This window comes from Mobula birostris, chromosome 1, assembly GCF_030028105.1.
Source record: "Mobula birostris isolate sMobBir1 chromosome 1, sMobBir1.hap1, whole genome shotgun sequence".
NCBI classification, from domain to species: Eukaryota; Metazoa; Chordata; class Chondrichthyes; order Myliobatiformes; family Myliobatidae; genus Mobula; species Mobula birostris.
The window spans coordinates 67,599,759-67,626,341 of record NC_092370.1 but is presented as its reverse complement, the minus strand read 5'-3'; the positions used below and the strand labels follow the sequence as shown (position 1 = coordinate 67,626,341).

General features: G+C 39.8%; 1 protein-coding gene across 1 annotated transcript in view; it reads left to right on the top strand.

Moving 5' to 3' along the window:
• The window catches only part of LOC140196819 (cyclic nucleotide-gated channel beta-3-like), a 112,945-nt gene that overhangs the window by 12,260 nt on the left and 74,102 nt on the right, over positions 1 to 26,583 (top strand). Inside the window, exons 5-6 of the mRNA XM_072256649.1 lie at positions 2,637 to 2,831; positions 12,186 to 12,394. Coding sequence (XP_072112750.1) covers positions 2,637 to 2,831; positions 12,186 to 12,394 — 404 coding nt within the window. The remainder of the gene's footprint in view (positions 1 to 2,636; positions 2,832 to 12,185; positions 12,395 to 26,583) is intronic.

Sequence of the window (26,583 nt, the reverse complement as noted above, 5' to 3'; positions counted from 1 at the left end):
AAAGGGACAACCTGTGCTTTTTACAGAAAATGATACCTGGAGTATACATAGAAACATAGAAAACCTACAGCATAATACAGGCCCTTTGGCCCACAATGCTGTGCCAAACATGTACTTACTTTAGAAATTACCTAGGGTTACCCTGAGCCCTCTATTTTTCTAAGCTCCATGTACCTATCCAAGAGTCTCTTAAAAGACCCTATTGTATCCACTTCCACCACCATCGCCGGTGGTCCATTCCACGCACTCACCAATCTCTACGAAAAATCTTAACCCTGACAGCCCCTCTGTACCTAATTCCAAGCACCTTAAAACTGTGCCCTCTCGTGTTAGCTATTTCATCCCTGGCATAAAGCCTCTGACTATCCACATGATCAATGCCTCTCATCATCTTATATACCTCTTATCAGGTCACTTCTCATCCTCTGCCGCTCCAAGGAAAAAAGGCCGAGTTCACTCAACCTATTCTCATAAGGCATGCTCCCCAATCCAGGCATCATCCTTGTAAATCTCCTCTGCACCCTTTCTATAGTTTCCACATCCTTCCTGCAGTGAGGTGACCAGAACTGAGCACAGTACTCCAAGTGGGGTCTGACCCCACTCAGCTCTAAAACTCGATCCCACAGTTGATGCACAGTTTGCCTTCTTAACCACAGAGTCAACCTGTGCACCAGGTTTGAGTGACCCCAAAATCCCTCTGATCCCCCACACTGCCAAGAGTCTTACCATTAGTACTATATTCTGCCATCATATTTCACCTACCAAAATGAACCACCTCACACTTATCTGGGTTGAACTCCATCTGCCACTTCTCAGCCCTGTTTTGCATCCTATCGATGTCCCACTGTAACCTCTGACAGCCCTCCACACTATCCACAACACCCCCAACCTTTGTGTCATCAGCAAATTTACTAATCCATCCCTCCACTTCCTCATCCAGGTCATTTATAAAAATCATGATGAGAAGGGGTCCCAGAAGAGATCCCTGAGGCACACCACTGGTCACCAACCTCCATGCAGAATAGTGGTTCTACAACCACTCTTTGCCTTCTGTGGGCAAGCCAATTCTGAATCCACAAAGCAAGGTCTCCTTGGATCCCATGCCTCCTTACTTTCCCAATAACCCTTGCATGGGGTACCTTATGAAATGCCTTGCTGAAATCCATATTCAACTACACCTACTGCTCTACCTTCATCAATGTGTTTGGTCACATCCTCAAAAAATTCAGTCAGGCTTGTAAGGCACGACCTGCCTTTGACAAAGCCATGCTGACTATTCCTAATCATATTATGCATCTCCAAATCTTCATAAATCCTGCCTCTCAGGATCTTTTCCATTAACTTACCAACCACTGAAGTAAGACTCACTGGTCTATAATTTCCTGGGCTATCTCTACTCCCTTTCTTGAGCAAGGGAACAACATCTGCAACCCTCCAATCCTTCGGAACCTCTCCTGTCCTCATTAATGATGCAAAAATCATTGCCAGAGGGTCAGCAATCTCCTCCCTTGCCTCCCAGAATAGCCTGGGGTACATTTCATCTGGTCCCGGCAACTTATCCAACTTGATGCTTTCCAAAAGCTCCAGCACATCCTCTTTGTTAATATCTGTATGCTCAAGCTTTTCAATCCACTGTAAATCATCTCTACAATCACCAAGATCCTTTTCCATAGTAAATACTAAAGCGAAGTATTCATTAAGTACCTCTGCTATCTCCTCCTTTTATCTTGTGCAGTTGAATAATGGGACATTTATATAAAAATGTAATAATTCCAGCCCAGGAACATAATTAAGAATCAAAAAACATGAGATAGAAATTTCAATGAAAGTTTTCCTCAAGAATAAAGAGGAAAGATTAATTTATTAGGAGCAAAATATTTGCAGAACAAATACTGCAGTTTAAGTTATTGGTAAGTCAATATTAATGCATTCTGATATTTTCATGTATGGTGCTTTAATATTCTTTACTGAAGTATTGATTTATTTTCCAAAATGAAATATGCCCTTGGCAACAAGACTTTTTATTTGTGTCATTAGAAGGAACAAAGCACTTTTGGGGTAGATGGAACTTAAAGTTTTGAGTTTGGAATGAAGTTCATAAATTGAACGCATTTCCATTTCTTTCTCTCCAGAAGCTACAAGAAATGCTGAGTACTTCTAGAATTTTTATTTTGGAACCATACTATGATGCTGTGCTACATGAGGCAATTTTTTATTTTGTCAGCAGCAATACAAACTCTTTTCTTAACCAGTGGATAGTTTTTAAGTAGCCTATTAAGAACATCTTGCACGTGATAATCCTCCATACAATGCTCTGATACTCCTGATGTGTAATGCTCTTCACAATAAGAACACTGAACATTTATTCATAATTAACTAATTTCTTGCACATGTTCATCATGGATTAATTTAATGATTGAATTTCTTTAAAATGTCAACTGTGTCCTACTGAAGATCCACCAGTAGCTAATTATTTTAAATTATGCTGACAAAGATTGTGAAATTAGATTTTTATAGGCCTTTGAATACTAACTGCAAATGTTGAAGTTAACTTGAGTTCAAAAAATCTCTTGATTGGAAAGGTAAAGGGAACTACTATTTTTAAAATTGATCTATGGATTTCCTTTACCACTTAGCACCAGTCAAAAAGCCACCTCCACCAGAGGAAGTCAGTGATAAAAAGGATGAAGAGAAACCAGAGAAAGAAGATGATGAAGCCAAACTTGATGAGGAACTTGACTGTGACATCCTTGGTTGTAAATTCAAGAAGTATCCAATCAAAAAGTTTGTACAGCAGCTAAGAATACCTGAAAGTATTGACACATATTCAGGTAACATGTTAATAAGACATTTTTAAACTGTAGCTTGAGTGACATATCGAATTTTTCAATCAGTTCCCTATTTTATCTGATTCATGAAAAAACTGAACTTCCACACATTTGTATTTCAAACTTATTGCAAACATTTGATTGTTGTAGTCTGGTAAGGGCATTGATCATTTGTTTTCTGGTGTAGAATCTCAATTTTTATGGCCAATAATTTAACGGGGAAGATAGAAAAAAAACATGTTTCAGGTGTGTTAATAATAAGCATTCATTAATTTTTCATAATGTAGATCACATTATAAAACTATTTGGGTTTGAAATTTTCAGGTATTCTGTGAATAATGCAATATTCTAGCACTGCAAATGTGGAGGCGAGACACCACTTTATCAACAGGAAATAGTTGAGACGTGGAATAATTTAATTGTCCAAGAAGATCAAAAATCGCAAATGTCTAACGGGGAAGTAATGGTTAAGGTTACCACAGGAAAAATGAACTTTGTGAAATTTGTATTTTTTTCAGGCATTTGGAAAATGAGATGGGAAGTTAGTTGTATTGTGATCATGGCCAATAGGTCTTTTGCTTTCCATCATTTCTTTGCTATTATCCCAAAAGATTTTTGAAATAATAACAAAAAGCTGATTTAAATTTAATGTAGGTCATCTTTCTTCACCAAAGAGGAGAGTTTTTCTGTCTTTTTGTGTGAGAAAAGAGCTCTAAAATTCCATTCAGCTATGCGTTTTTGTTAAGACTCAGTGGCAGAATCCACACAGAATATCACTGTAGATTTTATCCCCAGTACACAGGCACCTCGTGGTGCTCAGGATGTGTCCCCAGCAACAGAAACACATGTTGCATCCTTGATAAAAAGAGATGAACAGGGGGGTGATGTGAGAAACTGTAGTAACCAGACTGCCTTTTAACACATGGAGAAAGTTCTGCAAGATCAAGTCTCCCAACAAACAAACTGTTGAAGGAAAGCATTAGGTTGAGCAGCATCAGTGGACAGAAAGCAATTGTCAACCTTTTGGATCAAAATCCCTCATCAGGACTAAGAGTGGAGAGGGGAGGGAGTGATGAGGCATGGCCAGTGGGTGATTGGTATACCAAGGAGCCATAAAAGATGATGAACAGCTGGAAGGGTGGGGTTGAGTTGAGGTCAGAGACAGAGCCAAGAAGATGATTGGTGGATAGATAGAGGCAGACAAATAGAAAAAGCAGATGGAGCTAAGAATGAGGGGAGGGCAAAGTTGGAGACCATTGCTGGAATTTGACAAGCAGGAACACAGTTAGCAGTGATGAAATTTGTTAAGGAAGGAAGGTGATAATGGAAGCCATTATGGAGAGGTGAAGGCAAAGATCTGGGAGGGGTGTGCACTTGGCAAAATTTGTGGGTAGTAGCTGGATGGAACCAGAAGAGAGATGAGGATAAAATGCGTGATGGGCAGGAAGGGGTATGTATGGGAAAGGGAACAAAAGTGGGAGGACTGGAAGAGGATTATAAGTGTTGGGGGGGGGTTGCTAAAAGGGAATAACAGAGGTGGATGTTTCCTGAAATTAGAGAATTCAGTGTACAACCAATTGGGTTATAGACTACCCTAGCAGAATGTGAGATAATATTCTCTCATTTGCATTGGGTTTTACTCTGGCAGACGGACCAAACGATTTGGGAAAGGGAAGGGAAATTGAAATGGAATGCAACTGAGAACTTGGAATGGTCATTACAGAGAGAGAACAGGTGTACTGCAAACCTGTTCACTAGTCTATGCTTGGACTCACCTTTGGAGAGGAGGGGACGTCAGGAGCAGCAAGTGCAGCAGTTGAGGTTGGAGAAAGAGCTGCTTAGTCTCTGGAAGGTGGTGAGGGATGTGGCATAAGAACAAGTGTAGCTGCAGGGGAATGTTCTGCAGGTCAGACAGGGCTGCATGGGCTGAGGTGAATGGACCAGGAAGTTATGGTGGGTTCTGGTAAGCAGTGCACAATGAGGGGTGGGTACCTTTTTAAGAGCATAGCAGGTGTGATATCTATTAGTGTTCAGGTTCCAGGAGTATGGGTACTATAAAAAATCAGTGTGCTCTGGAGAAGTAAGCTATCAATGTGTCTTAGAAAGTGAGCTAAGGATTTGATTGAGTGTCCAATTTTTTCTACCCAAAAACTGCTGTGTTCAGAAATACAGGTAGCTAAATAGTGCATTAACTGCTAGACAAATTTTAAACTAAATATCAGCTGTTTCCATTGGGTGAGCTTACTGAATGACCAATGCAGCAATATAGAAAGTGCAAATCAGACAGATTGATGTATTTATGCTACTCACAAACTAGAACACAGTAGATTCCGGTTAATTGGGCCATTAGTTAATCAAGGCAGCTGTTTATTTGAGACAACTCAAAGACAAAAATTAATCGAGCAAATAAATGGGATTCTCTTTGATTATTTTGGACACGATGCCAGTTAATCAGATAGGAGACTGTTGCCAAACAGGTTTAACTAGTGACAATCATGTGCCTTTCTGCGGCCGTTAGACACTATACTGTGCTTTGAGGGAACATTTGTGTTCAAAAAGTAGTGCTTTTTCTCACTGATAGTTGGTGTGAAATAAGCAGTCACACAATTTAGAACCATTTCGTTCACTGCGGTTTCAAGCATTCAGGCTTGGAGATGCCAGAAGCAGCCAGGAATGAAAATAAAATAATTTCACAACTTCACCAAGTTAGGAACTACAAAGAATTTGAAGGTATCAACAATCATTTTGAATATTACAATGAAAATGAAGATTTGGAGGATGCCACTGTTGAAAACATTGTAAGAAGGCAGTCATTATCCACAATTAGTGTCTGCACTGATTTTGTTCATTTACAGTCAAAAGAACACAAAAGCATACAGTAATTCAATTTCTCTGATAGCTATTAGGAACAAATACACAGTTTTTAGTACTGTAGCATTCTTATTTGTTCAGCATTTCATTTAAATACATAATTTGTTATTTAGTTAAAATTAGTTTGTCTTTTTTACATCTTTTTAACTATTTCCTTGAAACATGAGTTAATTGGGGCAGTGGCTTAATTTCACCAAAAATATACTGGGGCAGATGTGTTCCAATTAACCAGCATCCACTTTATTTATCTTTCCAGCTGAATATGGCTGTGTATTAACATATGCTCTGTGCCATAGGCACCACTTACAGGCTGCATTGGAAATAGCAGTGAAAATCAAAGTGTCAATACACTGGGCTAAACTTTAACATTACAATGTACAGTGTCACAGGGACAGATGCTGTGTCGTCTATATCAACAGTCTGGATTAATGGGCTGAAAAATGGCAGATGGGATTTAAAGCAGACAAGTGTGAGATGTTGCACTTTGGGAGGACAAAGCAGGGTAGGGCTTACAGGGTGAGTGGCAGGACACTGAGGAGTGTGGTAGAACAGAGGAATCTGGGAGGGTGATCAGCCAGATGTCGTGGTGCACATCGGTACCAATGACATAGCAAGGAAGAGTGAGGAGGTCCTGGAGAGTGAGTATAGGGAGCTTGGTAGGAAGTTGAAAAGCAGGACCTCGAGGGTGATAATCTCAGGATTGCTACCTGTGCTACGTGCCAGTGAGGGTAGGAATAGGATGCTCTGGAGGATGAACAAGTGGCTGAGGAACTGGTGTAGGGAGCAGGGTTTCAGATTTCAGGATAATTGGGACCTCTTCTGGGGCAGGTGGGACCTGTACAAGAGAGATGAGTTACACTTCAACTACAGGGGGACCAATATCCTTTCAGGGAGGTTTGTTAGTGCTATTGGGGAGGCTTTAAACTAGATTTGCAGGGGGATGGGAACCAGAGTGCCAGAGCTGACAGTATGGCTGGGGTGAAAATAAATGTTGTTAAATGTTCAAGCAAATCCGCTAATAGAAAGGTTGTGAGTGGTGGTAAAAATCTTCTGAGGTGTATATATTTCAATGCTAGGAGTATTGCGGGGAAGGCGGATGAGTTGAGGGCGTGGATTGACACTTGGAATTATGACGTTATAGCAATTAGTAAAACTTGGCTACAGGAGGGGCAGAACTGTCAGCTTAATATTCCAGGGTTCCGATGTTTCAGATGTGATCGAGGCAGAGGAATGAAAGGTGGGGGAGTAGCATTGCTTGTTAGGGAAAATATTACAGCAGTGCTCAGGCAGGACAGATTAGAGGGCTTGTCTACTGAGTCCTTATGGGTGAAGCTGAGAAACAGGAAAAGTATGGCCACATTAGTGGGATTGTATTACAGACCACCCAATAGTCAACGAGAATTGGAAGAGTAAATCTGCAGGGAGATAGCAGGCAACTGCAGGAAACATAAAGTTGTGGTGGTAGGGGATTTTAATTTTCCATATATTGATTGGGACTCCCATACTGTTAGGGGTCTAGATGGTTTAGAGTTTGTAAAATGTGTTCAGGAAAGTTTTCTAAATCAATATATAGAGGGACCAACTAGAGGGGATGCAATATTGGATCTCCTGTTAGGAAACGAGTTAGGACAAGTGACAGAAGTCTGTGTAGGGGAGCACTTTTTTTCCAGTGATCATAACACCATTAGTTTCAACTTGATCATGGACAAGGATAGATCTGGTCCTAGGGTTGAGGTTCTTAACTGGAAGAAGGCCAAATTTGAAGAAATGAGAAAGGATGTAAAAAGCGTGGATTGGGACAGGTTGTTCTCTGGCAAGGATGTGATTGGTAGGTGGGAAGCCTTCAAAGGAGAAATTTTGAGAGTGCAGAATTTGTATGTTCCTGTCAGGATTAAAGGCAAAGTGAATAGGAATAAGGAACCTTGGTTCTCAAGGGATATTGCAACTCTGATAAAGAAGAAGAGGGAGTTGTATGACATGTATAGGAAGCAGGGAGTAAATAAGGTGCTTGAGGAGTATAAGAAGTGCAAGAAAATACTTAAGAAAGAAATCAGGAGGGGTAAAAGAAGACATGAGGTTGCCTTGGCAGTCAAAGTGAAGGATAATCCAAAGAGCTTTTACAGGTATATTAAGAGCAAAAGGATTGTAAGGGATAAAATTGGTCCTCTTGAAGATCAGAGTGGTCGGCTATGTGCAGAGCCAAAGGAAATGGGGGAGATCTTAAATAGGTTTTTTACGTCTGTATTTACTAAGGAAACTGGCATGAAGTCTATGGAATTAGGGGAAACAAGTAGTGAGATCATGGAAACTGTACAGATCGAAAAGGAGGAGGTCCTTGCTGTCTTGAGGAAAATTAAAGTGGATAAATCCCTGGGACTTGACAGGGTGTTCCCTCGAACCTTGAAGGAGACTAGTGTTGAAATTGCAGGGGCCCTGGCAGAAATATTTAAAATGTAGCTGTCTACAGGTGAGGTGCCGGAGGATTGGAGAGTGGCTCATGTTGTTCCGTTGTTTAAAAAAGGATCGAAAAGTAATCTGGGAAATTATAGGCCGGTAAGTTTAACGTCAATAGTAGGTAAGTTATTGGAGGGAGTACTAAGAGACAGAATCTACAAGCATTTGGATAGACAGGAACTTATTAGGGAGAGTCAACATGGCTTTGTGTGTGGTAGATCATGTTTGACCAATCTATTGGAGTTTTTCGAGGAGGTTACCAGGAAAGTGGATGAAGGGAAGGCAGTGGATATTGTCTACATGGACTTCAGTAAGGCCTTTGACAAGGTCCCTCATGGGAGGTTAGTTAGGAAAGTTCAGTCGCTAGGTATACATGGAGAGGTGGTAAATTGGATCAGACATTGGCTCAATGGAAGAAGCCAAAGAGTGGTAGTAGAGAATTGCTTCCCCGAGTGGAGGCCTGTGACTAGTGGTGTGCCACAGGGATCAGTGCTGGGTCCATTGTTATTTGTCATCTATATCAATGATCTGGATGATAATGTGGTAAATTGGATCAGAAAATTTGCTGATGATACAAAGATTGGAGGTGTAGTAGACAGTGAGGAAGGTTTTCAGAGCCTGCAGAGGGACTTGGACCAGCTGGAAAAATGGGCTGAAAAATGGCAGATGGAGTTTAATGCAGACAAGTGTGAGGTATTGCACGTTGGAAGGTCAAACCAAGGTAGAACATACAGGGTTAATGGTAAGGCACTGAGGAGTGCAGCGGAACAGAGGGATCTGGGAATACAGATACAAGATTCCCTAAAAGTGGCGTCACAGGTAGATAGGGTCGTAAAGAGAGCTTTTGGTACATTGGCCTTTATTAATCAAAGTATTGAGTATAAGAGCTGGATTGTTATGATGAGGTTGTATAAGGCATTGGTGAGGCCGAATCTGGAGTATTGTGTTCAGTTTTGGTCACCAAATTACAGGAAGAATATAAATAAGGTTGAAAGAGTGCAGAGAAGGTTTACAAGGATGTTGCCGGGACTTGAGAAACTCAGTTACAGAGAAAGGTTGAATAGGTTAGGACTTTATTCCCTGGAGCGTAGAAGAATGAGGGGAGATTTGATAGAGGTATATAAAATTATGATGGGTATAGATAGAGTGAATGCAAGCAGGCTTTTTCCACTGAGGCAAGGGGAGAAAAAAACCAGAGGACATGGGTTAAGGGTGAGGGGGGGAAAGTTTAAAGGGAACATTAGCGGGGGCTTCTTCACACAGAGGGTGGTGGGAGTATGGAATGAGCTGCCAGACGAGGTGATAAATGCGGGTTCTTTTTTAACATTTAAAAATAAATTGGACAGATACATGGATTGGAGGTGTATGGAGGGATATGGTCCGTGTGCAGGTCAATGGGACTAGACAGAAAATAGTTTGACACAGCCAAGAAGGGCCAAAAGGCCTGTTTCTGTGCTGTAGTTTCTATGGTTCTATTTTTCTAATACAGGTACATAATTCCTTGAAGGTGGCTTAAGTGTAGATAGGGTTGTAAGGAAAGGTTTAGGCATATTGGCCTTCATAAATCAGGTATTCAGTACAGGAGTTGGGATGCTATGTTGGTGAGGCCTAATTTGGAGTATTGTGTGCAGTTTTTGTCACCTACTTAATGGAAAGATGTAAACAAGGTTGAAAGAGCGCAACAGAGGGTGGTTGGGCTGAGTGGGGCGGCTGCGAGCGGCTGTGCTGGCCGGGCTGTGGCTGAATTGGGAGTGACAGCGGAGAGACTGAGGCGCTGAAACTGTTGGGCTGTTGTGGAGGACATTCTGTGGGAATATTGACCAACGGCCTGTATAGGTCAGGAACAATATTCGTACACGATTCCTTGCAAACTCTGATAGGATGGCAGGAAGGGAGACTAATGGTAACAGCAACAGCTCAGAGTTTGAGTGGGAAGAGGTGGGGAGAGGGACTGAGAACAGGAAGGTGAAGGGTCGGAAGAGAAAGAAAGGAGGTGGGTCTAGTGTAGGTGGATTGGAAAGTGAGGGAAGAGAAGTTGAGGAGAAGGGTCCGAGGGCAAAAATGTAGTGGTAAGATTTGAGGGGGAAGGGGGAGTAAAGAAAATCAATCCACTTAAGCTAACAAAAATCATCAGAGGACAAGTAGGGGAAGTGAGCCATGCGAGAATTTTAGGAGATGGAAACCTGCTGATAGTATGTAAAACTGAAGAGCAGATGGGGAAGGCAATGAAGGTGACTAATGTTGGGAAAGTCAAAGTGTCCAGTGTTGTAAGAGTTGGAGCACAAAGGGTCAATGGTTGCAAGGGGGTGATCTCTGGGGTTCCCCTCAGTGTTAATGTGAAGGAGCTAGTAGAGAACTTGAGGGTAAGGAATGGTTCAGTGAAGAGTGTGAAAAGAATGACAAAGGGAGCAGAGAAAAGGGAGACTGAAACCGTTCTGGTAGAATTTGAGGATAAGGTGCCTCCAAAGGATTTATATTTTGGATTTCTAAGATACTGTGTAAGAGAATATATACCAAAACCTATGAGGTGTTTCAATTGCCAGGAGTTTGGGTATGTGGGCAAAGTGTGCAAAGGAAAGAGAAGATGTGCAAGATGTGGTGGGGAGCATGAGTATGGAAAATGTGGAGAGGGAGTGAGACCAAAATGCTGTAATTGTGGAGGTAACCATAGTGTAGCGTACTGTGAAGTGTTGAAAAAAGAGGTGGAGGTGCAGCAGAGAAGGGTGAAGGAAAAAGTCTCAAGCGGCAGCTAAAGAAAGGCAAGATAAGAAGAATGCATGGATAGAGAAGAAGAAATTGGTAACCTTTATAGCAGGAGAGGTAAACGCAACTTATGAGATCAAATCTAAACCTGAAAGGATTCAGATTATTGTGAAAGCTGCAGAGCACCATTTGGATATGATAGTATTAAAATGGGAAGAAGTAAACGATGAACTCAGGGTACACTCAAGTCAAGAGACAGTATGTGTGGGTTGATATTACTAATAATTTTACTTCTTCAATGGAATGCAAGAAGCCTGATTGCTAATGGACAAGATTTCAAACAGTTTATAGCTAGTAGGAGAGAAAAGCCAGATATTGTGTGTATCCAGGAGAACTGGTTAAAACCTAACTTGGATTTTGTTTTATATGGTTGTGTGGCAGTAAGGTGAGACAGGAGAGAGGTGGGGAGAGGAGGATGTGCAACTTATGTATAGCAAGGTATTCCTTATAGAATACTAGGTATAGGAAGTGAACAAGAGTATGTGGTAGTAAAAGTATGGGCTGAAAGGAAAGAGTTGGTGATTGTGAATTATTATAATCCATGCAAAAGACTAGAGTTAAACAAGCTTGAGGAGATAGAAGGGCAGAATAGTAGTAATGTTGTTTGGTGTGGTGATTTTAATGGACATAATGTATTATGGGGGAGTGACAGAATAGACATCAATGGTCAGGTAATAGAGGAGTTGCTAGATGAGAAGTATTTAGTGTGCCTAAATGATGGCAGTAGTACTAGAATTGATGTTAAGGGTGGAAACTGAACTTTACACATCGCCCCAATTTCTACAGAACTTACGTCAACTATTTTGAAATAACCCTTTATGATAAGTTATAAAAGCAAACCCTTTTTACAGAATAATTCAATATTGCAACTGTGAAGATTTATTCTTCAGTTCTCCAGCCTCTGTAGTAATGTAGCTGCTAAAAAGCTAATTGACAAGCTCCTGAAAGCTCTGGAAACTTATGTGCACTGACTAAGCCCACTTTGGTTAATATTACTTCTAATGGGCCTTCCATGAAATTTGCAACTTTCTCTCCCAAAGGGCCTGTTGCAATTAACATAGAAACCAATGGGTTGGATATGACTTCCTGTCCCAGTACCATTTTCAGGCCATTTGAACTCTTAAGCGCTCACAAATCTGAACACTCAAAGAAGCTGAAATTTAGACTGACACTACACTAGCACAAGCAACTGGAAAAGTTAAGTTCAAAGTATTTATACTGTTTTGAAATTCCTATCTTTTATTCTAATTATCAAATATTGTGTTTCAGATATGCAGTACATGACATGGATGAGTTTTGTGGTACTTGCCTGGAACTGGAACTGCTGGTTTATTCCCATACGCTGTGCTTTCAATTATCAGAATCCACAGATTCTTTCCATCTGGTTAACTATAGATTATATCTGTGATTTCATCTATCTGCTGGATATGTTGGTGTTCCAGGTCCGCTTGCAGTTTGTGAAACAGGGAGACTTAATAGTAAGTTTATCTTTCATCAAAGTAATCATTCAATTGCATCAGTTTATCTGAGATATATGGCATAGAATCAGCCCAAAGCCCAACTATTCCATGCTGATATTTATAGTCCAGTAAATCTTTCAAAGTAAGCTTGATATTCCACCTCATATTCACATGCTACTTTCTCCTAAATGTATCTGTACCCTCCACTTCAACCAATTCCTATGATACTGATTCCCATATTCTTAAGGCTAATTGCCACTGTTATTACTAATAATTGCAGAACTCCTTTTTTTCGACTTTTGCGGGGTACGAGACAAGGATGTCCATTAAGTCCCCTGTTATTTAATTTGATGTTGGAACCTTTGGCTATTGCATTTCGTGAAGCTAAAGATATTCAAGGAATTTCCATAAACAGGACTATTCATAAGATCGCCCTTTATACTGATGATCTTTTAGTTTATGTTTCGAATCCTGAAGAACCCATTCCTAGTTTATTGAAATTATTAAATGAATTTGGAAAGTTTTTGGGATATAAATTAAACCTTACTAAAAGTGAATTATTTCCTTTAAATGATTCTCCTTCTATATATGATGACATTCCTTTTAAAGTTACATACTGTTTCAAATATTTAGGTATTATCATCACTAAAAATTATGGAGACCTTTATAGAGCTAATTTGGTTCCCTTAGTGGATTTTATGAAGCAAATATTTTGTAGATGTAATCCACTTACACTTTCGTTAGCTGGCCGAATTCATGCAGTTAAAATGATGACCTTACCAAAATTTTTATATGTATTTCAAAATATTCCTTTTTTTTAACTAAGTTATTTGATCAGGTTGATTCTATTACTTCATCTTTTGTTTTGAATAATAAGAGACCAAGAATTGGAAAATATCATTTACAAAAATCCAAAAAGAATGGAGGTCTTGCTCTGCCTAATTTAAGAATGTATTATTGGACGGTTAATATACGTTATGTATGTTCTTGGTTATATTGGACTGATAAATTGAACGACCACCTTGGGTTGATTTGGAACTGAAAGCTGTGAAACAGTTTTACTTAACTTCGTTATTAGGAGCCTCGTTACCTGTACAACTAGCCAAAATTTCTATTCTAAATTTATATCCTATGATTAAGCAGTCATTACAAATTCGGTACCAGTTTTGTAATTTTTTTTAAATTTAAAAAATGTAACCTTCTTAGTTTAATTTATCAAAACTATTTATTTAAACCTTCACTTAGTGATCCTACCTTTTTTCTTTGGAGGAATAAAGGAGTTTATTATTTCATGGATCTGTTTCAAGAAGGTCGATTGATGTCTTTTGAGAAATTAGTAACTAAATATTCTCTCTCGCACTCACATTTCTTGCAATATCTTCAGGTCAGACATTTCTTACAAGAATATTTAAGTAATTTTCCATATATACAAGATTAGACATTATTTTAAAAATGAATCCTTTAGTGAAAGGTTTTATTGAGAAAATTTATAATTTACTATTACAACAGTATAATTATCCTTTACTTAAGATTAAGCAAGATTGTGAAAGAGAGCTTAACATGACCTTGATTACAGAGGATTGTTTGCGAATTTTGAAGTTGGTTAACTCTTCTTCGATTTGTGCCAGTCACTCTGTAATTCAATTTAAAATTGTACATCGTTACTACTTGACAAAGCAGAGACTGTCTAAAATATTTCCTAATGTTGATAGTCAGTGTGATAGATGTAAAACTAAGACGGCTACATTGGCACATATGTTTTGGTCGTGTTCTGTATTGAAACAGTTTTGGAAATCTATTTTCTCTATAATTTCTAAAGCTTTAAAAATTAATTTGCAACCTAATAAATAGTTTTGTTTGGTATAATTCCTCAATATATTCGCGGTATCTATATCAGACCAACATGTAATTGCATTTGTCACATTATTGGCCAGAAGGGCTATTTTTTTGAAATGGAAAGATGCCTCTGCTCCCACTTTGATACAATGGTTCTCTCAGGTGATGTTATGTCTTAGTTTGGAGAAAATTAGAAGTCGAACTTTTAATCCTCGATTTGACTTTGAGAAAAGCTGGGGTTCTTTTGCCCACTACTACCATTTGATTGGAGTTAATTAAGGTGGTCCCCTTCTGATTCTTGTGTAATTGGTTTTGGTTGGAGGATTGATGTTTTTCTTTTATAGAAGCTTGTTTGACGATTAGCTCCGGGGTTGTGCTCCCAATGGGTTTTTTTTCGGTTAGTAGGGTTTTTTTTTCCTTCTTTCTTTTTTCCAAAAAATAATAGTTTTAGCATTTTGTTTTTTCTTATTATTATTGGTATACTGTTTAGCTTGGTTAATCAGTTATTTGATAGTTTAACTCTTATTGTATATATTGATATGTTGATTTAACTACTTTAATGTATTTTTTGTTGATTTTCAGTAATAATTGGTAACAAGATTTAAAAGTGATAAGTTTGTGGTCTAAGATAGAAGGAGTCAATTTTAGAAAACCTAGCACATTTATTTTTCAACATAGTACCCTCCTCCATTTACACACAGTCCAGTGGTCGTGGAGCATATGGATCTTGGACCTCCAGAAAGTGTCCACAGCAAGGATGATTGATAAGTTCGTGGCCTAAGGTAGAAGGAGATGAGTTATACAGCTCTCATTACATGCACATGCAATTCAACTCTTTGAGTGATTATACAGAAAGTTTGAAGTTAATAACTCATCAGGGGTGATTGATAAGTTTGGGGCCTAAGGTAGAAGGAGATGAGTTATTAACTTTCTGCGTAATCACTCAAAGAGTTGAACGTGTAACGAGAGCTGTATAACTCAACTCCTTCTATCTTAGGCCACGAACTTATCAATCACCCCTGCTGTGGACACCTTCTGGAGATCCAAGATCTGTTTGCTCCACGACCACTGGACTATGTGTGTACATGTAGGAGGGGACTATGTTGAAAAATAAATGTGCTAGGTTTTCTAAAATTGACTCCTTCTACCCTGGGCCATGAACTTATCAATCACCCCTCATATTATAATCATATTAGATAGCTTCTAGTTGTGCTCTTCATCACAAATGGAAGTAGTCTCTCTCTGTTCTCCTTTATCAAATATATATAATCATTTTGAAGTCCTCTATTAGGTATCCCCTCAGCAGCCTTCCTCGTGAGAAAAGAGACCATGTCCATCTGACCGAATCAGCATTCATTTATTAGTTATATTTTAATGATAATTAATAATGGCTCTAGATGTGACAAGATCTCATTCTCACTCACGTGAGATATTGATAGCATACAACCAGGCGGTCTCGTGAGTCTAACGGATGCCACACACACACACACACACACACACACATTATGCTTTTACAAGCTAGTATGGGCCTGGCACGTGCATTATTTTGGCCAACGTGAAAAATGGATCAATTTTTAGTGAGAAAACGACCTCATCCAGATGAATCAGTGGTGTCTCAACCTGAGCCTGTCTTAATTGAAAGAGACATGCAGAAAGAAGTAGGTGGGGATGAGGACGACAGCAGTTCATTGAAGGAGTGTGAGGGTGAAGAAGAGGAACAAGAAATGGAGTGGGATTCGGAAGAGAACGTGGATGAAGCTGTTCTTGGTGCTAGTGGGAATACTGTTAGCGATGTTAGCCAGCAGCCTGAAGAAAGATCCTGTCGGCCAGCATTGAAAAAGTACCCTTCACTGCTCGCAACAGTTTGGCAATCAACAAAGGAGTTTTATTTGTGGCTGGTTTGACTGACTGGAATATTCGATCACGAAAGATATTACATTCTGCTTCGCATGCAGGCATTTCCTGTGTGGAGGACATGGGTTCCATTCTGAGTCTACCTTCACTGTCACCAGTTACCGCAACTGGCGGAAAGCTACAACAGCTTTCAAAACCCACCATGTAAGTGCAGCTCATAAGTTTGCTATGGAGGCGGGGGCCGAATTCAGATTGAAAAAACAAGACGGTTCAAGATTGGGAAATATGCTTGACAAAGGACATGCGAGGATTGTCCAAGAAAATCATGAGTATACGAGAGCAGTGGTTGAGTCTCTAGCAAGGACAGACATAGTGGAATTTCTAGCTCCAATGAGACCCTACCGCGATGCATTTATAGATTTATACAAACTAATCTGCATACCACTGACTCTACCTGTGACATCTGCCTCATGCAAACGGAGTTTCTCTTGCCTCAGACGCCTCAAAAACTACCTAAGGAATAGCAGCGGCGATGCTCGGAACAGCAACTTGGCCCTATTGGCCATAAACAGCTGCAGGACCAAATCACTTGACATCCAGAAAATCATTGATGCTTTCACTACCAATCACAACAACAGACGGATTGTGCTTCTCTGAAAACATCAATGGTGAGTGCTGTTGATTTTGCTTAAATTTGGGCCAAGACTAATGCTGATTATTATTATTATTTTGTGGTGGATACCCAAATGTTTCCTGAAAATCCTAAACTATTACATTTACTGCTATTAAGCCTACTGGTTTTGCTTAGACTTCCAAGCGGTGATTCTGTTGATTTTTGTTTTAAATTCAGTAGCTGAATTAATTGAGGTATTGCATGGTCAGAGTACGATTTGTCCAACTCCTGGTAAAGCCTTGCATCTGTTGTTTGCCTTATTTGACTTTAATAATGGTGTATCTTTTGGCATTGTCTGTCTATGTAATGTGAATAGCAGTGGACATTGTGGGTTAGTGTTGTGTTTTTCAGTTGAAAAGCACGCATTTGACGCTGATTGCGGGATTGGTGCGTGATTCACGTTGCGCGCTGTGGATCGGATGCTCTGTTGGTTTGTTTGTTTATGCTCTGTGTAGCCCGGGTTGTCTCCGATGCTGTTGACACTGTCACAGTTCACTTCTATATTATATTTATCAATTGCTGTTGCTTGTGAATCGACAGAGGCATTTATAGCAGGCACATAATGCTTGAAACTGACTTTTGAACGCCATGCATCTGGCCTTGCAAACACATATTACAATACAGCACATCCCTCAGCACCATCACTGAATCATTCAGCCCCACTGTAGCACCAGCAAGAAAAAAACTCTGGCACCGCCACTGGAATGGTGCCAACAAGGGACGACTCTTTAGATGCAGCTTCGATGGGAATCATCAAAAGTTCCCATTCAGGACTACTACAGCTGAAATCCACACTCACAGCCATGGGTATTTCAGGAAGGGACATCATTTTAAGGCGTTTAAAAAATCTGTCAATACTCAAAATTGATGGATCCCAGATGGCAGAGCCAGACTACAAGTATGACTGAAACACAAAGGTTTTAGAACCCCCCCCCCCCACTCCCTATTATTCTGCTGGCGAATGTACAGCCTCTGGAGAATAAAATTGAAGCCTTCCAAGCAAGATTGCTCTACCAGAGGGATGTCAGGGACTACTATGTACTTTGCTTCATGGAAACATGGCTATCCCCTACCATTTCAGACTGAGTATTGTAGCTCAATAGCTTCACCATTCTCTGCAAAGACAGAACAGCTCAGTCTTTTAAAGGCAGATGAAGTGCAGTATGCTTTATGATTAATTCATCATGGTGCACATTCATGATGATTCTTTCTCTTTCCTGCTCACCCAACAGCATCAGTGTGAGGACCTGGAAGGTATGGTCAAGGGAGGCAGAGGAGTACTTAAAGGACTGCTTTGAGTCGGTGGACTGGACAATATCCAGGGGTTCTTCTTTGAACCTGAATGAATATGCCACATTAGTCACTGACTCCATCAAGATCTGTGTGGGTGAATGCGTGCCTTTTAAAACATAATGGATATGCCCAAACCAAAGCCTGTGGATGTACCAGGAGATTCATAGTTTTCTGAAGGTTAGACCTGTGGCATTTAAGACTGGTGATCCATAGCTATACAAGACATCCAAGTACGGCCTTCAGATGATTGTGGACTTCAGGAAGTGGAAGTCAAGGGGACACACCAACCCTCATCGAGTGATCATCGGTGGAAAAGGTGAGCAGTTTCAAGTCCCTAGTTGTCAACATCTCTGAAGATCTACATTGATGCAATTACAAAGAAGGCATGACATACATTTCATTAGGGGTTAGAGGAGACTTGGTATGACGCCAGTGTCACTCACAGACTTCTACAGGTGTACTATGAAGAGCATTCTAACTGGTTCCATCACTGTCTGATATGGAGGGGCCACTACACAGGATCAGAAAAAGCTGCAGGTAGTTGTAAATTCAGTCAGTTCTAGCCCACCCAGCAATGAGGACATCAACAGAGGTAATGCTTCAAAAAGGCAGCAACCATCATTAAGGACCACCATCATCCAGGACATGCTATCTACTCATTGGTACTGTCAAGGAGGTGTATAGGAACCTGGAGATATACACTGTGCATTTTAGGAACAGCTTCTTCTCCTCCATCATCAGATTTCTGAATGGACAATGAATCCATGAACACTACCTCACTATTTTCCCCTCTCTTTGAACTTCTCATTCAATTTATTTTTATATATACTTATTGTATTTTGTTTTTTTTTATTATGTATTGCAATGTACTTCCACCACAAAACAACAAATTAAACGACATATGCCAGTGATATTAAACCTGATTCTGAAGCACAGAGATTCAAGAGCAAAACTTGCTATTAATTTTTCCAGAACATCTAGGAGAGAAAATCAGTACCATCTTTGCTGCAATACTGTTACACCATCAATTAACTTTTTCTATAATCTGCATGACTGAGAGGCCATGATAGTTCTATACTTCAAAATATGTTGAAGATTTCTGCCTATACCACATTTTAAGGCAGCGAGTTCTAAATCTCTACCAACTTCTGTGTAAAAAAAACCTTCCTGTGGCTTTGCTCTAATGCTTCTCCTAATTATTGTAATGTTAGAAATAATTTAATTTGACACTTTTCTGCTCAGCTGACCAGACTATGTATGCCATCCTGAACTCAAATGCTGTTCTCATTCCATTCAATCACACACTTAATGTATGTAACATCCATAAACTTCTTCATGTCCCCCTGATACTTAAATCTAAATTATGTCAGAAACATCAAATAGGACTTCAAGATTGCTGGAATTTTGCAGTTCAACTAAAGGTCTAAAGAAAGAAAACTTGCAGTTGTTAGCGTTAGTTGCATTAATATAGTCTCTGACATCCAAGTGATAGGAGCCATAGCAATTTGCAACTACCAGGAATGCAATGAAGATTTGCCACACCTAAATATCAGATCCCTGGGAGTGAACCTTTCTTACTCTTAAGACACATCTTCAATATTTTCTGTCATGGGCAATGAACCTGGAAACACCTGAGAGAGTTTTTGTTGGACCACCCCAGGAAGCATGCATAAGGTAGTGAGTGAGCATGGGAGGGAGGTTAGGTTTGTTAGAGGTTGACGTGATATCAGTGGGGCAAGTATTGGTATATCCTATTGGTTTGCTGAGACTCATTGATAGCTCATACATTGAGCTCTATTTAATTGGATAATCTAAACAACGTTACCATAAAATTCCAACTATTTGGACCTCTTTACATCTTCTTTCTATTTTTTCATAGATGTCAAAAGTTGTTGACTAAAATGTTTGGTATTATTTATATAAATAAAAGCAGAATACAGCCATTGTTGTAAATATTAATAGAAAATGCTAGAAATATTTAGCTTTGTCAGGTAGCATCTGTGAAGGATCAAGTAAAGTTAGTATTTCAGGTCAATGTTTTTCACAAGAACTGAAGAATTTTCTGTTTCTATTTAGAATGAGCGGTCAGCAGGCTGAAAGTGTGTTTATCCTGTGTCGAGCTAATGAACCCTGCCATTTATTTACTCAGACCAAATATATAAACTATTTTTAAACAGCCAGTATTTTTCATAAAAGGCTTATATGAATAGCTGATTTTTATATAATTATTTCCCATTTACATGGCAGCACTTCTGAAATAATCATTTCTGCTTTATTTCCTCTGTTACAGTACATTACCCTTTTTCCTCATTAGCTTTTGTATAAATTATTTGAAAATATTGAACAAAATTCCCCTCTGGGATGTACAAATAGGAAATTAAGCTACTAACTATTCACTATGCTTCTGCAGAAGGAGCTGTGCTATTGTTGCCATGGTAGCTAGCTTACTAATGATTTCAGCTCATTCAAAGTGTCCAATCTGTCAACTGATGTAGAGCTCTTCCAGGTTTGTTTTGTCATCTTGAAACATGTAAAGAGAAAAGTATTGCATTTATATAGTGCACATCAAGAACTTCTAAGACCACTTGAAGCCAAGTAAATACGTTATTACTTTAAATGTTAATACACCTATAATATAGAAAACAAGGATTTAACAGAATCCCACTAATAGCCATGTGGTAATGACTGGTTGTGAAATTTGAAATTAACCTACCCAAGAGCTGTGGATTCTGAGCCGTGTATATTCAAGGCTAAAATGTTGGAATATTGGATTATAGAGAACGAGGTAAGAAAGTGGGATTGAGACCAGTGATGAAATCGGTCTCAATCTTATTGAATGCAAAAGCAGGTTCAAGGAGCTGTCTGTCCTACTGCTGTTAGCATTATATTCTATATCTCATTCTAAAGGTGTTTTTTTCCAACATTGAAGGTTTGCTCAGTACTGCAGAGAAATGTCAGTTTAAATTTTTGTGCTCAAGTCTTTGGAAAGGGGTTTAAATAAACCATTTTCTGATTCAGAGGTAATGGCATTATTACCCCGTCTATGTTTATCCCACCAACTCAGTATTAAGATGCTTAGCAAAATTGCATATATTATATACTTCTCCTCCAAAGTATTTTATTAATAGTGCTTTTTTTTTGTGCCACTCATCTGAGTGTAAAAGTGATGGAGTATCTTTAATCACAGTGGAAAGCATAGTTGTGCATTGCTGTTAACAAAACTATCTTCTGATATAAATACTAAACATATTTTGCTGTCTAACGTAGTTACTGAAAATACAACCTAATTATGGCTAGTAATTTAATTTGGCTGGCACACAACAAACTGTGGGATACTGATATTTCATATGGACATACCAGCAGAATTAACATTGTCCCTCAAAATTTCCATAAAATTTAGAATGAGAAAAAGGTGGGGACTTGCACTTGGGTAGCACCATAAGGACATCTGGAAGTCTTTGATGTCCACATAGTTATGTGTGAAATATCACTATTGTAATGCAGGAAAATGCAAGAGTTCTATTCATAATAAATCTGACATTTAAAAAGTTTTTGGGTGTTTGGTTCACAAGAATGTTGGCCAGGAAATAAGGAAAACTTGATTTTTTCAAAACCAACAGCTTTTGTAAAGGAAAGGTTTTTCTGAAAATCTAGCTAAATCTCTAAACACAAAGCACTGTTTCAATGCTGATTTAATATGTCATATTTGCTTAGCATGGCATGCAGGTGTAGCAGAATTAAATATTGGCACCAAGCTTCTAGCACCTGACCCATCCTTAGGGGTAGACATGAGAAATGTTACTAAAATGGATGTAACCTGCAGTTGGAGTGACTGTGGGGTTAGAAACTAATTTCAGAATTAATAAGGACTCCTGGTTATGAATAGTCCATTTCAGTTTCACTAGTAATGTTGTGGTGGCATGTAATAAATGTGCTAGACACAAAGATTCCATGATTTTTCACCACTTCCCTTTTTTCACAGTAGGTTTGTATTTGTTGCCTTCCAGCCCACAGGGTATGAATTAGAATCTAGGAACTTTTGAAAAATATAAACAATTAAATTTCCTATCTCTGCAGCCGTCTATTTAAAATCCTTCAGCCATAGGCCAACAAGTTCAAGACATACATATATTTGTCTTTAGTCTTATTAATACTTTCTTTTTTACTGATATTAAATTACCTTAGTTCCTTATTCATTCTAGGCTTTTTGTTTTCCACAATGATGTCAAAGGACCACATATATAGTAAATAGAAAGCGTGAAGTATCATAATATATCACCTGTGGAACCAGGGGAGCCAACACATTTGATAACACTTATACCATCATCAAGAACACTTACTATGCCATCCCAAAATGAGTGTTCAGGAACATCTTCAATCTCTCTCTGCTGTAGTCAAAGGTTGGCGACAATCATACCAGAGCCCACGAACAGCAGCGTGAGCTGCCTCAACAACTGTCACCTCGTGACACTCAACTCCTGCCTAAACAAGGACCCGGACCTGCTGCAATTTGCCTATCGCCACAGTAGGTTTGCAGCAGATGCAATCTTACTGGCTCTCCACTTGGCCTTGGATCACCTGGACAATAGCAATACCTACATCAGCCTGCTGTTTGTTGATTGCATCTCAGCATCTACACTATCATATCCTCAGTTCTAATCAATAGGCTCCAAAACCGGGCTTCTGTACCTCGCTCTCCAACTGAATCCTTGACTTCCTCACCAGGAGACCATAGTCTGTGTGGATCAGAAATAACATCTCCTCTCTCATAATCAATATTGCTGCACCTACAGGACTACTTTGAATCAGTGGACTGGACTGTATTCAGGGATTCCTCTTTGGACCTGGATGAGTATGCTGCAGTTGTTACCAACTTCATTAAAACCTGTGTGGATGAGTGTGTGCCTACAAAGACATACAGTACATTCCCAAACCAAAAGCCATGGATGAACCAGGAGACTCATCATCTCCTAAAGGCTAGATCTGTGGCACTCAGGTCTGTGGCATCCAGAAAACCAGGTATAATTTGCGGAGGCCTATTTCAAGGGCAAAGAGACAATTTTGAACGAGATTAGAGGCAACATCAGATGCATAGCAACTCTGGCAGGGTTTGCAAGACATTACTTCCTACAAAGTGAAACCCCATAGCATGAATGACAGTGATGCTTCACTACCAGATGAACTCAGTGCTTTCTATGCCTGTTTTGAAAGGGAGAACACAACTACAGCTGTGAAGATCCCTGCTGCACCTGATGACCCTGTGATCTCTGTCTCAGAGGCCGATGTTAGGCTGCCTTTAAAGAGAGTGAACCCTTGCAAGGTGGAAGATCCCAATGGAGTCCCATGGGAAGATCGCTTGGAAGAGGCCTTTGAAAGGAAGCTCTCCAAGTATGCAGGACTGGTCAGCAACTGTCAGCAGGCTGGATGAAGAGCAGGGTGTCTCCCAGTGGAGGTTGGTTGTAGGGGATTTGCAGCCCGTTCTTCAGTTAGAGCCTTCAGCAATTTGGGCATCGAGGGAGAGAGAAAGAAGAGAGCCATCCACAGTACCACCAATGTGGCAGAAGGGGCCTCAAGGTGGCTGTGGCTCAAAAGAGGGGAACCATGGAGTCATAAGTAGCTAGTCATCTGGACACAAGCCGGGGTCTGATCAGCCTTGGCTGGGTCACCTGGAGGAGGGTGCATGATGTTGAAAGACCCGAAATATCTGATGATTCGAGGAACATCACTGAAGGTGTGGCCAGAGACATCAGGAGATGGATGTACACAGTAACGCTCTGAAAACCTGTGCCAACCAACTAGCGGGTGTACTCAAGGACATTTTCAACCTCTCACTGCTATGGGCGGAAGTTCCCACTTGCTTCAAAAAGGCAACAATTATACCAGTGCCTAAGAAGAAAAATGTGAGCAGCCTTAATAACTATCGCCCAGTAGCACTCACATCGACAGTGATGAAATGCTTTGAGAGGTTGGTCATGACTAGATGGAAGTCTTGCCTCAGCAAGGACCTGACCCATTGCAAATTGCCTATTGCCACAATAGGTCAATGGCAGACACAATAGGACAATGGCTCTCTACACAGCTTTAGTCCACCTGGACAACACAAACACCTCTGTCAGGATGCCGTTCATCAACTATAGCTCAGCATTTAATACCATCATTCCCACAATCCTGATTGAGAAGTTGCAGAACGTGGGCCTCTGTACATCCCTCTGCAATTGGATCTTTGACTCTCTAACTGGAAGACCACGATCTGTGCGCATTGGTGATAACATATCCTCTTTGCTGACGATCAACACTGGCGCACCTCAGGGGTGTGTGCTTAGTCCACTGCTCTGCTCTCTGTATACACATGACTGTGTGGCCAGGCATAGCTCAAATACCATCTACAAATTTGCTGACGATACAACCATTGTTGGTAGAATCTCTCAGGTGCTGACGAGGGGGAATACAGGAGTGAGATATGCCAACTAGTGGAGTGGTGTCGCAGCAACAACCTGGCACTCAATGTCAGTAAGATGAAAGAGCTGATTGTGGACTTCAGGAAGGATAAGACAAAGGAACACATACCAGTCCTCATAGAGGGATCACAAGTGGAGAAAGTGATCAGTTTCAAATTCCTGGGTGTCAAGATCTCTGAGGATCTAACCTGGTCCCAACATACAGTATCAATGTAGTTATAAAGAAGGCAAGACAGTGTATATATATTATTAGGAGTTTGAGGAGATTTGGCATGTCAACAAATACACTCAAAAACTTCTATAGATGTACCATGGAGAGTATTCTGACAGACTGCATCACTCTCTGGTATTGAGAGGAGGGCTACTACACAGAACACACTCAGTGATTCAGGAACAGCGTCTTCTCCTCTGCCAGCCAATTCCTAGATGGACATTGAACCCTTGGACACTACCTCACTTTTTTAATATACAGTGTTTCTGTTTTTTGCACATTTTTAAAATCTATTCAATATACATATACTGTAATTGGTTTACTTATTTATTATTATCATTATTTTTATTTTTTTTCTTCTATGTTATGTATTGCATTGAACTGCTGCTGCTAAATTAACAAATTTCACGTCACATGTCGGTGATAATAAACCCAATTCTGATTCTGATTCTGCACCTGATGTTGATGTATGCTTAGCCCACTGCTCTATTCTCTCTGAACCCACAACTGTGTGGCTAGGCACAGCTCAAACACCATCTGTAAATTTGCTGATGATGCAACTATGTTGGCAGAATTTCAGATGTTCTTAAGGAGGTATACAGGAGCAAGATAGATCAGCTGGAGAGAGATATGCCATAGCAATAACCTTGCATTCAATGTCAGTAAGATCAAGGAACTGATTGACCATATGAAGGAGAAGTCAAGGGAACACACACCAGCCCTCATCTAGGAATCAGCAGTGGAAAGGATGAGCAGTTTTAAATTCCTGGGTGTCAACATCTCTGAAGATCTATCAAAGGCCCAACATATTGATGCAATTACAAAGAAAGCACAACAGCAAATATTAGAAGTTTGTGGAGAATTGGTATGTCACCAAAGACACACGCAATTTTTAACTGACGTACCATGGAGAGCATTCCCTCTGCTTGCATCACTGTCTGGTATGAGGGCGGGGGGGTGTTGTTACCGAACAGAATTAGAAAAAAGCTGCAGGAAGTTGTAAACTCAGCCAGCTCCATCATTAGCTCTTGCATCCCAAGCATCGAGGAGGTCTTAAAAAGGCGATGCCTCTAAAAGGGAGTGTCCCTCACCAAGGATGCCATGAACTACGACATGCCTTCTTCTCATTGCTACCGTCAAGGAGAATATACATGAACCCGAAGTCACATAGTCAATGGTTCAGAAACAGTTCCTTCCTCTCTACCATTAGATTTCTGAATAATCAATGAATCCACAAACACCATCTCACTATTTTTCCCCTATGTTTTTGCACTACCCTTTTAACTAATTTCACTGACCAGTCTTTATGCAACTTAGTTGCAATTAAATGCAATGCAATTAAAAATATTGTGCATAGGAAAATATTGTTTTATATGCTCTGGTGTTATGACAAACTACCATGTATGACAATAGTAGAGGTAGTTGCATTAAGCTGAGCCTGGGTATTCCTATCTTTAGCTCTTTGCTTCTGGTGACATTATGGAACTGATGCATTCAATAAAACATATCTCTTATGGCAGCAGCACCATCTGTAATGCCAGCTTTCATTTGATTGACAAATGCAATTTTGACCCACAACAAGCAAAATGCGCCACTTAGTTCCTTGATAAAGATAGCCACGTTTGTCGCACTTTCTTGCCTGTGCTGGAGTGTTAGTCCAATCCTTTTGTGACCTTAATTTCATTTCAACTAACCTTTACAGTGCACGTAATTCGTTATGGCAATCTTTTCAATGAGTTATATTGAAATAAGGTACCTGTGTCAACATTGCCATAAAAGCCATTTATAAAAAGTTAGTCCTTCTATCTATTGTGATAACTGTCTGTAATAATTTCCATTTAGGAAGAAATATATAATCCTGGTTTATGGTTTTTGAGAACTG